Raw genomic sequence first — 16,752 nt, forward strand, 5'->3', positions numbered from 1 at the left:
ATTGAAGATGATACATGTGTTTTTCTGAGCCGTTTTGACAGTTCCCACCTGGACATAGTCATATTTGCTAATTATCTCTAATGTATTTGCCCTGTTTTGATCCGATTCTTTTTACAACACCAGCAAAGATCGTTCGTTTACACTCATCTTATTCTACTTCTTCCAGCGTGTGTGCAGTTTAGTTCTGTTGACAACTAACATTATGCGTCGCTCTGTTGCTCTGATTGGTTGTACGTCTATCCAATTCACCCTTCGCCGCAAGTTTGATTGACAGGCGATCTGACTAATCACATCGCCGAATCTGCCGTTTTGTCCGACAAAGCTGTCAGTAGAGTTAGTAGATTAACGCTGGTGGACTTGAACTTGGAAAAACGGTGTGTACTGACGTCTTTTCGCGGTTGAAACAACATTTCTTTTAGTGTTCATTCATGTTTATTTCATGCTTATCAATGAACTAGAAGGAAGAGATGATCGGTTCACGAGCAGCTTTAACTGAGGCGCTACAGCGATCACCACACATTAAAGAGACACAAAATGCTATTTATTTGTTTACATTTCTTAATTAAAAAAAAGACAATTTGAAAGTTGAGACTGTTTCATATCAAAAGTAACTTGCTCTGCCCTGTCTGTCGGCGTGTTGTCAGTGTCCTCTTCTGTACGTGAGAACGTGTGTGTGTGTGTGTGTGTGTGAGAGCGTCATGGCTTGTCGGACATAGCAACAGTAACTAAAGGGGGCGGGTCTTTGGGAACAGTCAATTGAGGTCTTTCCTGGTTCGGTTGAAACACGCCCCATAATCACAGGCCAATGGAGCAGTATCAGACTCATATTCTGACTAGATTTGAGCATGACGACGTCAGGCTAGATATTAAGCTCAATGAAACCTCGACAGATGGTGCATGAAGACTTGTACGCGAAAAGGGCATGCATCTCTCAAGACTGATGTCAATTGTAATAGCATTGATTATTAGCAGTCCTAATAGAAACACGCATCAAAACCATATTTAGATGCAGTCAAACATCTATAAATAACTTGCAATAAGATCTCATTCAAAAGAGCACATTACAATAAATATTAGAGTCAGTGTCATTACATTCCACAGCAATCCTTGCACAGTCAGCAGATGACCAGCTTCAAAGTGAGTTCAAGTGAGTAGGAAAGACATTCTGGACTATCTTTATTACATAGAGATGATTATTACATGACATTTTATCATAATAAATGGTGATGCACTGAAATATATATATTTTTTTTACTGAAATTAAAATAAAGCTTTCCTTTAGCTGAATGAAAATGCGCTCGTGCGGACGCATCTAGCATAAACCAAGCTTTAGTTACTGTTGCTACTTCTGACAAGCCACAAGTTCACCATTTGTTTCAACAAGGGCTGCAACTAACAATTATTTTGATAAATCGATTAGTTGGGCGATTATGTTTTTGATTAATCGGATAAAAAGCCCATTTTTTATTTTATTGACAAACCACACTATTCCACATCCTGCCCAATGATGTCCTTCAAACAAACGTGTCAGTTGAGTGCTCTGAAAACATACATAGTGAATATATCTACCCTTACAATGATTAACCATGGTTTTACAACAAATAAAACAAACAAAAAATATCAAGGTTATTGTAGTTATTCCATGGTAACCACAAATTAACCACGCTTTTGCTTCAAATCCATAGATTAACTATGGTATTTGTGTGATTATACAAATGATAATCAAGGGGCTGAGTAAAAAAAAATATTGATTGACTCAGCTCAAGAGAACCAGCAGCGCGGAGCAAACGTGAACGGATCTTCTCTTCCGCCTTAATACCAGTAACAGCGCGAAATAAACACGAATGAGCTTCTGAAAGTGTGTTCAAAGATACAGGACAACTTACCGAAATCCCTATCATGTCACATAGAATCGCTCAAGCAGTGTTTCAACCGCAGAAAGATGCAAGTAAAACGGCTTGTAAACAAATGTCACGTAACGTCACATTTACCTCAGAAAAACCATATCCAGTGTCCATAAACACGTTAGTCAGCTAGAAAAAATAACTCTAGAGTGGAGCATTTTGCTAATTATATGCACCACATTACATAGGATATTCATTGTCATTTTTAATATTCTTCAATATTTAATGCATGTATGTATGAATAAATCTGGAAAGTTTTTGACAGCCACCATTTAAATGTTTATATTTAAAAAACAAATTGGAGTGGAATTATGATTATGTAATTGTAAAAGTTAATATTATAACTATTTTCTTTTTTTTTAAACCATAATTTAGTGTCATTTAAGTGTTTGTATACAAATCAGTACATTTTTACCTTCAATATCAGTAGGCTAATGTAGTATCAACTGACTCTCATAGTTTACAACATTATTTCAGAAATTAGTTTTCCTTGAGAAAATGTACCATTTATTATACCCGATACATATCCAAAATAATCGAAATTGGATTGAATCGAAAGCTTGTGTTTCGAAATCGAATCGAATTGGGAAATTTGTGTCAATACCCAGCCCTAATCAATACGCCAAAAACCAAAAACATGGTTTTACTATAATAAAACCATGGATATTTTCATAAGGGTATATCTGTGCTATACATTGTATATAAATTTAGTTTCAGTTACTACTTTCATAAAATACTTGAATTACATGTTGACTTTAAAACCTAAATTTGGCATCCAACAGCAAATATTCCAGATAAATTAATGTTTTTACGCTGAATATTAATCGTCTCGTGAATAAGTAACATTTACAGATGAGGATATAACCACTGTTCTCTATATAGATCAGTGGATATGAACTTTTTTGCGCTGAGGACGCACACGCATCTGTCAAAGCGCATGACGGGGCGTGTTAAACGCTAATTTATTAGCTTGAAGCTTAAAATTCTCATGTTTTGGGCACTTGATCATGTACCTTTCCCACAGCAGCTCACTCTGTTTACACAATTAATATTCATGAATCCAGCAGCTCATCAATCTTTAGTGCATGGTATATTGTTATCAGCTGTAGAATTAGTAGTAGTATCTTTTAATAATAAATACTATAGGTCGGCCGACTAATCGGGCCGATATGCTAAGCATTGTTGTGGAACACGTGAACACGTGATGTGGACACATCCTTCCTGCTTAATCTAGCCTTATACATTTCATTTGGCTGAATATGATGCTACTTTTGAAGGAAGAATGAGAAAAACATTTGGCGAGAGAAGGCGAGTAACTTTGGAACTGTATTGTTAGCGAGCCTGCAAACAGCTGTAGTTTAGGCTACAGGTAGGCACGGGTACCAAAACCTAGTAAAGAGCCCAGCGGCTAAATTATTATAGTAGCCTGCGTTGTGTAGATAAGCTCTGATGTTATCAACTCTGTTTCTGTACCAGAGAATTTCTCTCCCTCTGAGGCTGCGTGTGAGATGGAGAAACGCACACTCTGCAGCCGTGCCTTGTTCACACACAGCTTCGGCTAACGATGGCAGGGGAAAACAGACACGTTTCGTAATTAAGTAGTAGCCTACAAGAATGGATGCCGACCATGCTTATCGTAAGGCGTCCACCAAAGCGTCTTTAGCCAGCTGAAAACGGCTTGCTGTGAGTGCTTGAGAGCGTTTTGGCAGCGCTTTGTTTTTTTTCAGTCGAGGCTCTTTGCTTGCTATGATACAGAAGAACCGTGGAAGTGTTACTAGTATCTCAGTTCACAGATAGTTTGTTTCGGTTTTGATTCTATATGAAAATGTCGATACGATGTAAAGTATTTGCTCTGGCTCTTGTTTTAAATTATTTTGTTCCGTTATTATGTTTGTTGTTGTCATCTGTTGTAGAAGGAGAATGTAGCGGTTGGTCGGTGTCATATTTGTCCCGCCCCTTCACCGGAAGGGTGAAAAGTGACAGCCGTCCAATCACAGTGGAGGAGAGGCGGGACAAATATGACACCGACCAACCGCCCCATAGAGACAGAGCGACACGCGTCATAATCTGAAGACCACGCCCACCGGGGGGGAAAACAATCAAACCGTCTCCATTGACTTTGCATTGCGGGAGGCTGCCTCATTGTCATTTCGGACTTATTACAAAAAACTGAACAATGTATAAAAGCTGATATGTGACAAAGTTAACTGCAAACAAGCTAAACAAAACCCAGAGGTAAAAACCCAGACGTTTTTATAAGCTGTTGACCCAAAAAACGAGCGTTTAAGGACAAAAAAGTGGATTCAGGCCATTGAGACAGAGCGCTACAGGTCATATTACACTGATAACTACGGCGACTAGAGGGGAATGTAATCAACGACAGGAAATATCATATATAAAACGGACATTTGGATATTTGACTTAACAGTGACAAAATGTTTACTGCACACATACACATACTAGTGCTGGGCGGTATGACCAAAAATGTATATCACGGTATTTTTCTAAATTATATCGGTTTCACGGTATATGACGGTATTTTTCCCCCTATGCATGACCGGGTGTTAACCACATTTTCTCCTGATTGAGAGAGGAAATACTGCAGGAGATTGACTAGAATGCCCTATTGTACTGTCATGACGGGTGAATATTGTAGAAAAATTCCACACTAGAGTTAATATGTCTACAGGTTTACAAAATGATGCTGTGGAGAGACAACAGCCAATAAAACACAGACATGCAACACGCTCAGAGTCATACTTACAGACACCTGAATATTAAAAGTTGAGTTGAGGGCACCTTAAGCATTTTAAAAATCTAACCCTATATAACAACAAACTGCCAAAACGAGGAGAAACGAGGATATTAGCAATAGATTTAAGAGGACTCTCTGAACGAATGACACACATCAGTTTAACACAGAAAGAATAAAGCAGTTACTTTTTGGCCCATTCTTCTTTGAATTGTCTGTTTATTTATTAACTTACATCATTGTCTTTTGAATAATCCATCGTGTCAGCGCGTTCGTGATCAGACATAGGTTATCAGTGTAATCAGTGCATACATTTCATTTTAATAAGACGTGATGAAATATGCGCGCATACACGCTTCTGGTTCATGTCTAGAGCACTAGAGTTTATGAAATATGTCCATAAAACATTTAAACACGCTCGCTCTGGTCTATATCAGTGCTATATGATCCATGTGGTGAGCGTTGTAAAACTCATCGCGGCGCTCCGTGCAGAAACCGCTTTCTCTCGCGCGCCGCGTGTAGTTTGAATTCTCAACTATAATCAAGGGCTGAATCCGACATCGCCCCCATAACCTCAAATATAGCATTATTTGGAGGGCACAGCGCTTTGTAGTGGTGTCCGAAACCTTAGTGGACGTTATTGAGTGCACTCAATCTATCCCATTGCACCGCAATAACGAGTGTACAGCCGATGTACACACAACGCTGTCCGACTTCACGCACGTTTTCATTCACTCCTTCAAATAAAGTGATAACATGAGGAATAATGAATGAGAGAATAGGATACAGCCATAGCCTGTGCTGTTAATGCGATCTCAACTGTGCTCTGACTGCTCTTACTACAGTGCATCAATGAAATCAGTCCCTCCAGAAAAACGCGATTATGCGATCGCGTGATTTAATGCATAATCAGCCAAAGTCCGCATATTCATGCGGGGGCCGCATTTTTTCAAATACGCCGCACTTTCGCCGCATAAATTGCCTATTTCCGTGTGCAAAATATGCGGGGCTATCATGATTTCATAATCCCCGCATTTTCGTTGCAAAAAAAGTCATATATATTAGCAGAAAGTTGAAAAATTTTCGTTTACTTCACACAAGAGCCGCCATTTCCGCCTATTGCCATGGGAACGTTTTGAAGTGACGTGATTACCCGACGCGAACGTCATCGAAAAGCTTCAAACCCCGTGGAGAAACCATAGATACCGGTGAAACCATGATGAAGCACAAACTCCCATTGGCCAACAAAAATAACAGCAAAAGAGCAAAGCAGTTTCCCTGTGTGCTGACTGATTTCAAAACACAGCATCATGAAGCTTTGAAGCGTTATGAATCAATGAGTCGATTCAGCGGTTTGAAGCGTTATGAATCAATGAGTCGATTCAGCGGTTTGAAGCGTTATGAATCAATGAGTCGATTCAGCAGGTTGGATCGCCAAAGTCACGTATTTCAGCAGTTTGACACGCGATCCGAATCATGAATCGACTCGATGATTCATAGCATCATGATGCTGTGTTTTGAAATCAGTCATCACTATACAAGTCGTTATTTAGTTTTTTTTGCACACAATAACTATTATCATCGCTTCATAAAGTTATTGTAGAACCACTGTAGTGAGATGGACTTTGTAACGACGTCTTTAGTAGGCTACCTTTTATGGGTCTTGAGAGTGTACATTGTGCCAATGGAGGCCTTTCTGAGCCATCGGAATTCAACTAAAATATCTTAATTTGTGTCCAACAACATAAAGGGAAGTCATTAATGACAGAATTTTCATTTTTAGGTGAACTAACCCTTTAAGAGATTGCACTTTGTGCATTGGAAGCACTCAAATGTCTGTTTTGTATAGCGACATCTGTAAAACAGGAAGTTATTTATTAATTTTTTCAGAAGTTGTAGCATATTCCTTTTGTAAAGCTACAGAACTTGATTGACTAAATGTTTTGTAAATTTGAGCCATTATTAAGGTCTTCAATAAAACAAGATGAGAACTTAAATATTCCAGCACTTTCTGTGATGTAGTGCTTTTTTTCTCTCTCATCAAACCGCAGTTTTTGCAAGTTCCCGCAATTTTATCGCAGAAAATTGCATAAATATCCCGCATTTTTCATCGCATTTTTTAAGAAAACGTGCCGCATAATCAAGGATTTTTGCCCGCAACAATCACAAAAAAAAGCCGCATTTTTCTGGAAGGACTGTGAAATGGGTCCCCTCTCAAACAATGACGCGCTGCGCCGCGTTCCGAACGTTGTTTAAGCGACATATACCGGTATAGCGGTATCATCAAAATTCATATCATAAAAAAAATAAATACCGGTATTCGGTATGAACCGGTATACCGCCCAGCACTAACACATACTGAGACATACTGAGTGTCAGGATCCCAAAATTGACCCATTCTTCCTGCTGAAGCGTCACTTCGTATTGCCTGTCTCCACTTTTATCCTCTTAAACGCTCGTTTTTTTGGGTCGACAGCTTATAAAAACTTATTTCTAAGTTTTTTAGCTTGTTTGCTGTACACCTTGTCACATATCAGCTTTTATACATGGTTCTGTTTTTTGTAATAAGTCCGAAATGACAACGAGGCAGCCTCACGCAATGCAAAGTCAATGGAGAGCGTTGGATTGCTTTCCCCCCCGGTGTGGGCGTGGCCTAAATACGCTCTGTCTCTATTCTCCTTGTACAACGTCAACAATACCGTTACAGAGTTACATATTTTAAACTTTAATAATATTTACACAATGCGGAAGTGTAACTATGCTCATTTCACAGGTTTCTGTATTGTTTCGGTATTGTTGACGTTGTACAAGGAGAATGGGGCGGTTGGTCGGTGTTGTATTTGTCCCGTCCCTCCTCCACTGTGATTGGACGGCTGTCACTTTTCACCCTTCCGTAAAGCCTTGAAAATGACATCACAGAGTGCCAAGCTGACGAGGCACGTGCGCGCAGTCAGCGGAGCCAGACGAAAGTAAACAAGGCTTAAATGCGCGCTCTGAGGCCGTGCACATTTTACTTTCGGTTTTGAATTAGCGGCAATTCAGTGGGCTTTAATTGTGGGTTCATTAGCCTTTTATTTTTAATGAAAAACACTACAACAAGACAAATGACAAACTCCCTTACATAGGCACATTTACGTTTCACTTTGAAACCAAATCTTCCGCGATCAACTCAGTCAGCTCCTCACTCTGATGAGTGAAATCTGACGAATGACTCCTGCCGAGACTCACGGTTGGATCATGCTTTATTAAGCAAACATGTTAGAACGCAGAAAGTTACGGATTGCAGCTTTAAGGGTGTACGTTCAGCTGTTTAAAAAGCTGTGCCTTTTTACAAAGATAAGCTGATTTGGTGGAAAATCTAAAAGTTATTACAAGCACTTGATGGTGGTTTAAAGTGGGTTTTGAGCAAAACCCGTCATAATCTCATAAATTGTGATGTGTAGCTTGATGCTAACTGTAGCTCTAATTAGGGCTGGGACAATATATCAATGCAGCGCAAATCCAATAATAATTCCGGATCGATTTTGAGATCTTCCGAATGCATCCCGATTCTCTCTTGAATCGATTCTGAGCTTAGTTTTTAACACCTGGGGCCTGTACCATGAAGCCAGTTTGATTTCAACTGATTTCACAACTTTCACTTGCACTGATAGCAAGATGTTTTCTATATTTATCCTCTTACATGGAAAAGTATTTTCTTTGTGTAAATGCATTTAAATTCTTTATATTCTTCAATCTCTTATTCTTCGGCAAAAGAGTTTTGAATATCGTTGGCTCTCTCGCGAGAAGTGAATCACACTTTTTCTGTGTTGAAAGGCATGTGATTGGATGTTTACTGCTGATGTCACACTTTCATGCGCTCCCCAAATTTAGGATAAAAGCCTGAGTTGACAGAGAAAGCAGATGATCAGCATCATGGTACCAACAAAGCCGGATTGGATTGGATTGGTTTGGTCAACTCAAAACTAATCATGTAACCCTGAGTTTGTTCAGCTACCATCATGGTACAGGCCCCAGATATCACAGCGTGCTTTAGAAACAGCTGTACTGGCTCTGCTTGCTTCCAATTCCTTACACACACCACTTGAACCTTCTATAAAGTAATCATTCATATGGTTCAAAAAGGTTGAAGTGGGCCGTTTACATTAATCTTGCGTCATAAAAGCATTCTGAAGTACATTCTCAGACTCAGCCGAACGCACAAGCGCTTTTCTTCATGAGCATTTGAGTGTGCGGTTAAAAACTAGCCTAGAGCGGCATCTGCTGATAAAAACAAAGCTCAGATTAGAGAGAGAATTTGTGATACATTTTATGATTTACAAACTTAATCTTCATTTACTGTTGTACGTTATGCAACGGAAACCAAATAGGGAAACCTAAGAGATATACATGAGGAAAATGCATTCGGTCAGCAGGTGTGAATTAGCCGAAGGTGATCAATTGACCCATCGGTAAGCCCCGCCCCCCTTAGTTACTGTTGCTAACTCGGACAAACAAATGTTTTGTTGCTAACAGTCTTACAATGACAGCTGTCAGTGTAAAAAAACTTATCACAAGATCACAGTTTTTGGACACAGAATGTAGCGGACCCCGTCCGAATGATGACCAAACTTTGGTTTATGAAGTGTATTGCATCGTTTTTTCACTCCAAAAAAATCATCGTAAGAGTTGAACAAACAAAGCAGAAGTGCGCAAATAATCTCTCATTCACAAACTCTCTCTCGCTCCGTTGCATTATCATTAACATACACAGCAAATTATACAAAAACACTCATACAACTAAAAGTAAACAAACAGACCGTATGCCTTTTCGGGGGTGCTAATAAACTGTAAACTTTGTATCAGCAAACAACTCCGATAAACTGCTAGCTCTCCCTTTCACTGCCCGTTTATTACGGAGTCCACTGATAAATGCGACTATTTGATGGGTATCTCTGCCATTTTGTGACGATTGTTTTGTACAATGTAATAGAGCTGCAACTAACGATTATTTTTTCTGTCGACTAATCTAACGATTTTTTTTTTTTTTTTTTTTTTCGATTAGTCGACTAATCTAACGATTATTTTTCCGGATTAATCTTATTATTCTTTTTTACTGATTATTGTATTTCAAAGAGGGTAGTGAATTTGTATATTATTTTAACATGAAATCAATGAATGATGACAATATTAATTGTATTTCAGGAAGGGTAGTGTACATAGTATGCCATTTTATAATGAAATATGAACACAAGAAGCTTTTTAAACATAATATATATAATGATACTATTTATCATAAAATGTATACAGAGTAGGCCTAATTAGGAAAAGTTGTTTACTATAGTAGTTGAGTATGATTTACTTATTTATTTGTGTCGATAGCAAACGAAAATGCACTTGTATTTATCTGCAAAAGGTTCACATACAGGAGCTTTCAGCATAGTTTTAATGTATAACTAGTCGTCTATTTTGAAGATACATGTGCATAAACAACGACTAAAGCTGCCAGAAGTTTTTGCCCAAACTTCAAAGACACATTTAAATGATTAAAGCTAGAGGCATATCTTAACTTTAATGTTACTTTAATCGTGCAAACTACCTATATACAGCATGTTTTTATGCATATGTGTTTGGGACAGAGGGGAACCGGGTCGCATTAACAGGAGATATATGCAGCCCATAATAAATAAAAGCACGAGACGTACTGGGGTCGGAGTGAACACCGGAAAATGTGACCGTCTGTTGCAATACACGCGCCACGGTTCAGCTGCGCGAGAGAACACTGGCAGCAGGGTTGCCAGGTTTTCACTACAAAACCCACCCATTCGTTACTCAAAACTAGCCCAAAACAAGCCCAATTGAGTTTCGGGGAGGTTCTCTGGCAAACATCGCGTTCGGGGGGTTAAATATGTGTGTTTTTTTGCTTCAACCCGCGGACATGAGACACAGCCCACGGCAACAGTGTAGAAGTAGCCCAATTCCGCGGAAAAAACGCGGACTTGGCAACACTGATTGGCAGTGTGAAAGCTCCCGCTCTCCACGCGCACAGCTTCTGCTCTGCCACCGCGCGCAGTGTGAAACCGGCGTTACAGAGCGAACAAAGCACCGTTTTACTCGGCTTCTGTTTAAAGTACTCCCACACTTTTGAATGTCGCGGTCTGGCTTTATATGATAAATGATAATTTTCACTATGCCCGGGAGCAGAAGCTGCCATTATTCTAGATCTTCTGTTCCATTCTAGAACGTAAATAATGTGCCGTCGACGCGTCGACGCATTTCACGTACGTGACGTCACGTCGACGCGTCGTTGCAGCCCTACAATGTAATGGATTATAAGATAAACAGGTAAGATTTTAAAACAGTTCTCAAATCACTATCTCTTATCCCCATAATTATGTATGTGGTGAAATGCTGTGTAATGAGTGGTTTGACTGTGCCGATTTCCTTAAATGTCTGTCTAGTTTGAATTCGCCGCTTGCTAGCAATTGCTTTCCCTGCGGAAGCTTTGCGTTTAAAAAGCTAATAAAATATTTCATGTCTAATTATTTACTTATGTGGCAAGTAGCCGTGTAATAAGTGGGATAATGTATAGGAGTGTCGAAATTAATAGTAATTAATAGAAGTAAAAGTAATACTTCTTAATATGAAGTGCGCCCGCGTGCACATATACACCTATATTGCAATCATTCGCGAACATGTCACTTGTCTGTTACAAAAGGAAACTGGAGAACTGAGGGAAGAGACGAGATACGCTGAAGGGAATGAAGAGCCGCTTTCCTGCGCGAGCTGAAGTTGCGCGAGCTTACCTCTCCGCCTGCACAAGCGCAGATAGTGAGCGTTTGTTCAGCTCAGCTTCTCACGTGTTGGATCGGATGAAAACGAAACAGACTAACTTGTGACAAAGCCGAAATATTTATTTTTGTAGCCTAAAGAAGAACATGCATGCACTTTAGAAATGAAATTCTATCAGTTCTGTAGCCTATAGGATGATCATTTTTATTTTACCTTAAAATTACATTGACTTAATTTGATTTAAAAAGCACCTGCTGTAGTAGTTTTTTTCGTTGCACGAAACATTATTTGATTTAACATTTTGGAACAATTATATACTTTGGTTTTATTTAATTTCACTGGTAAAGACTTTTTTTTCTTTACACTGAATTTTAAAAAAAAATGCTGATTTAAGTAACATCTTTATTTGGATTGCAGAATATGCAGTTGTTGCCTTGAATTTCACCTTTCAGCCTTTTAATTTCCAATTCAATTTCCATTAATTTCAGATTGCGGACTTGTTTTCATTAGCCAAAAGCCAATTTAGCCTGTTAAATACCAAATAAACATCTTGATCATGTATACTTTCGTTCTTTTATTGTGTAAAAAAATAAAAAATCGGAAATCGGTATCGGACAGTTTTCTTGAAAAAAAAAACAGTATCGGAATCGGCCATGTAAAATCATGATCGGTGCATCACTACTTTGTAGCGTACAAAAGCAGAGGGAGGCGAGACGCGAGTAATTAAAAATGCTCCAACTACTTTAAAAGCAGACATCTGGACACATTTCGGGTTTTATGAACAACCTGGAGAACACACGCGCTGTGTGTAAATCAAAGCTCTCTGATTTATCAAAACGATTTAATTTACACTTGGGCGCATAAATGTATCTCCGCAAAACGGATATAAATCCGATCTTCAATTCCCGCACTATATGCAGATTTACTGGAGTTCACGTCACCGAAAACAACAGATATGAGCTGCATTTTATTAATCATCAGCTCATTTCAAAATCAAAGACCGCAATAGGAGCAAGCACAGCAACAGCACAGGTAAGATCAGTCAGTTTCTTTACTTTTAATGAATATGATTGTATATTGAGCACCTATGACTTTACTTTCAGTAGTGTGTGCACTGGCCTGATGAGGAGATACTCAGCTGCGGCGATGCATGCTTCAGTAGCGCTGTCATATCTGGCTATAACATATCATAGGGTGCATTCACACCTGCCTCATTAAGTTCGGTTGAATTGTACCATTTTGTTTTCCCCTTTGGTGCGGTTTGTTTGGTCCGGCGTGAAAGCAGCAATCGCACTCGGGTGCGCACCAAAAGCGGACCAAACAAGCTCGGTACGCTTTCAAACAAACTCTGGATCGGTTTGTTTGTGGTGAGAACATGATTCGACCTCGAACAGACCCAACTGCAAAAAGTATTGATCATTTTTGGACTAAACCAGCTGCCGTAGTCAGCTGCGCTGTGCATTATGTGATGAGGAACTGTTTGTTGACAGTTTGCACTTTAGCATGGCAGCTCGCGGACCAAGTTGGAGTAGTGAGGAGGTGCGGAGCCTCATAGATATTTGGTCTGATATTAGGTCCCAACTTTCGAAAACTCACCAGAATAGCGCAATCTTCGCTTGAAGTAACGAGCGATGCGCGCTCACCGTTTGCAGCGCATTAGAACGTTGTTTTCAAGCCACATCCACGCTTCATTATAGAAATGTATTGTTTGCATATTGTGGTGTATACAAACAATGTAATAGATTATGGCCAGGGACAAAACCAGCCCGCGCAGTCGCCGTTTAGGAAATACGCCATGGCCAATGAGTGATGTGGATGTTGTCATGTGACTGCATTTTGGTTCGTTTCAACTGGTTCGGACCAAAGCAATCAGTGTGGTGGGAAAAGGAACCAAAAAAGCTGAAAAGGGCTACAATGTATTATTGTTTGCCCTTGGTTCGGACCAAATGATTCGAACTAGAGATGTGAAAGCACCCTTATAGCCCATAACACACACTCAGTCTCAAACAATTTTTTTTAGCATTGTTGCGAACATTTACATATGTGGTTTCAACAACCAGATGCATTTAGACTTTAGTTTTGAGACTGAAGTGGCTTTTAGTATTTTGTATTTGTTCTAAATGCTCCTGTGCCCAGACTTGAGTTTTGTTTGATACATTCAAGAAGCGTGATTTCTTTGTGCAGGTAAAATTAAAGGTTCGGTTCATATAACAGACTGACAAAATTGTATACATAAGGATGCAGTGCATCGTGATATCGAATTGAACCGAATCTTTGACATTATAATCGTAATCGAACCGTGAGACCAGTGTAGGTTCACATCCTTAATAATGTAAATCCGGACAGTTGCTATAGCAGAAGAATTTTGTTCTGCGATAACAACCAGCTTTATTATCTCTTACTTAACAAATGTTAATAATAGGGTTGGCCGATGTCTACCAAATCGGCATCAGACGATGTCTACAGTGAAACAACGCGATGGGTTTGCGTTTGAGCGTTAAGCTCCGTTAACGTGGCGCGCGTCTGGAGAAAGAGAAAACGCACACAGAGCTGAAAGGGCTTGAATGAAGCAGGTTTGGCTTTAGATAAAACTACTAAAGGATATGTCGCTGAAATATCATTACAACAAACGATCCTGAGTGCTTGTGGTGTGATCCTCCGCTCTGCTCTTCGACTAGAAACAGGAAAATGGTGATATCGCTCGGTCTCGCGGTCCATGCCGGGGTCTGGATGCGGACCGTAGTCCGCCATTTGAATATCATTGGTTTAGTTTGTGTAAAACATCCAGTAGCCTTTAATTTATTTGGCGTTTATTGAATGTAATTTGTATGGTGATCGTGAAAAACATTATTTGCGGTGGGTTAATCATGATGGCTCAACATTGTGATGTCTGTCAGCCATCGGCGATAATAAAGATAATAAATGCTGTAAGAATATATTGTTCATTGTTAGCTATTGCAAGTTAATGCAATGTATGCTAAATACGATGTTAAAATATTCACCTTATTTTAAAGTGTTACCAATTGTTTTTTGACCACTTCGATCACAAAGCAACTAGTAATACTAATAAGAATTATCATTGATAAGAAAAAACATTGTATTTGTATTGTTGTCAAACAGTTATCTAGTTATTGTAAAAAAAAAAAAAAAATCAGTCCAGAAAATTAAACATGACATATCTAAACCAACATATTTTACCAATATTCAACTTATACGAACTTAGTGACACAATTTGATGGTGTTTAAATAAAAGCAAAGCACCTGAATAATAAATAAATAACGTGATCGATTTATCTTTTAATTAACAGCTATTTATTCTCAAGTGAGAAATAGGTAAGGTTAGCTTAACTCAAATAACTTTGCATCAGTAATACAAATAAGAATTATTATTATGAATAATACAAACTATATAACGAATATGTTTTGTATTCTGCATTTGATGAAATGCATTTCAGTCTAATGATCATCTAGGCCTAGTTATTTCTGCATTTCATTATCAGAAACGTTAGTTTAAAAACAACAGAAAAAGCATAACAGGTAAATCTCTAGCAAGACCTGGATCTGGTTTATGATGGAGAGGTGAGAGTCCCACAAAAACCGAGTCTTGAGGACAACCGAGTGTCTTACCTGCACTGACCGATCTGTGGTGGGCCAGGTGAGCAGCACACCTGAGACTTACCTGGACGGTTTCTGATAGGACAGGTGAGCTAGCTGAACCTGGCCTGAGAGGTTTCTTATTGAACACGTGAGAGTTCAGTCTGGTCTAAAGGGGTCCTGATCTTACATTTGACGTCTGAGGAAATGTATTACGAGTCTGAGAAGTTCTTATCTAGATGTCTGATATGACAGGTGACGTCTGAGAAGTTTTCAGATTTGACAGGTGAGATCTGACAAGCGAGCATCTTACCTGGAGTGTCGGAGGAGGACAGCGCAGGTGAGTTGAGTTTGGGCCGCTTTGCGTTGGGGGGACCCATATCCAGCAGATTATCAGCCATCGTGCTCTCTCTCGCTTCACAAAAAAAACACGTCAAAGCAATAAATGCGTCTTCCGAAGGCCCGGGAGGGGGACAAAGCGAAATAAATCAAATCAAGCCTCGGGTTTTTCTATTATTATTCAGCGATCAGGAGCCAATAATTAACAGATGGGGCTCAAACGCGACTCAACAGCGCCCCGCTCCGCCATCGCCATTCACCCCATGATAATCCAACACCCAAAACCCGCATAATTAACCTTAATGATCGCCCCAAACCCCACGAAAATAAATTATATCATCGTTGAAACCGAGAAATACACGACGAGGGGGGAAAAATCTCAACCTCGATTCCTTCAAACGGTTCGCGTGAGTCTCTTCAAAAATGCTATTTTCTGCGAATAAAAATCAAGACCTCCAAGCTCCATGTCCAGCCCGAATCGAATAATCAGTAATGTCCAGAAATATACATGAAAAATGTGAAAAAAAATATTCTTTTTAATATAGGCGAGTGGCACAGGAGCGCCGCTCGCGCTGAAGGGGGAAATCAGATATACGGGGGTTTTCCAGCCGACCACAAAAACGGCTCCATTACGCTGATATTCGCCACAAAGATCCGCGATTTGGCCCGAAGCTTGTCGTTTTCGTCGCAGGGAAGCTATTTGGGCCGGTTCCGATGGAGCGGGTAGCGTAAAAAATAATATAATGCTCTCCCGAAATCCTGACGCTCATCCGCGACAAGATGGCGGCTGTTGATTCCTTCGATACAAAAAGTTTTTTTTTCTTTTCCAGCCAGACTGTGGAGGGGGAGGGGCTGCGCAGCCACGCCCCTTACGCAAACGTGTACGTCACGCGGTCGTAATCAAAACAGCCGCTAGGGGCCGTTGTTTACATATTAACGTCGTAGATGTAGTATTCAAACTTGAGTGTACCCTTTACAAAAGTGTACCATATTACCAAATATTACAGTTTGTACTAACTATTGTTACTGTGACACCTCTTTATTCAAATTCAATTCAATATTTGAACCGTTTGAAAGAGATTTTTCGTAAGCTAGCAAACTGCCATTGAACAGCCATGGTACACTGTTGCAATTTGTGTGTATACACAAAAATACATTCTTGATAAGAATAAAGCACGGAAAGTCATATTTAAAAGGATAGAAAACTTGTCTGGTAGTGTGTGTGCAGGATATATTGTTAATGTGAACAGACCATTGTAAGTTTTAAGGTAGATTCATTACAAATCAACAGGCAGCACGCAGACTTCAACACTGTATTATTGGCTTTCCCTTTTCATCCATTAGCTTTTACGTAACAGTATGGCACATGCATCGGTGTAAATAATACAAAAA

General features: G+C 39.5%; 1 protein-coding gene across 3 annotated transcripts in view; it reads right to left on the reverse strand.

The window, feature by feature from the left end:
* crebbpb (CREB binding lysine acetyltransferase b) overlaps positions 1 to 16,169 on the reverse strand; it is a 90,123-nt gene extending 73,954 nt beyond the window's left edge. For 2 of the 3 annotated variants that reach the window (XM_079828582.1, XM_079828580.1), the window contains exon 1: positions 15,335 to 16,166. In XM_079828582.1, the coding sequence (XP_079684708.1) occupies positions 15,335 to 15,422 (88 nt within the window). In that variant the 5' untranslated portion in view covers positions 15,423 to 16,166. Of the gene's footprint in view, positions 1 to 15,334 lie in introns of all 3 variants that reach the window. The other variant, XM_079828581.1, reaches the window with a different exon arrangement.
* Positions 16,170 to 16,752: the final 583 nt, after the last annotated feature.

Source organism: Gobio gobio, assembly GCF_949357685.1.
Source record: "Gobio gobio genome assembly, chromosome: 1".
NCBI classification, from domain to species: domain Eukaryota; kingdom Metazoa; phylum Chordata; class Actinopteri; order Cypriniformes; family Gobionidae; genus Gobio; species Gobio gobio.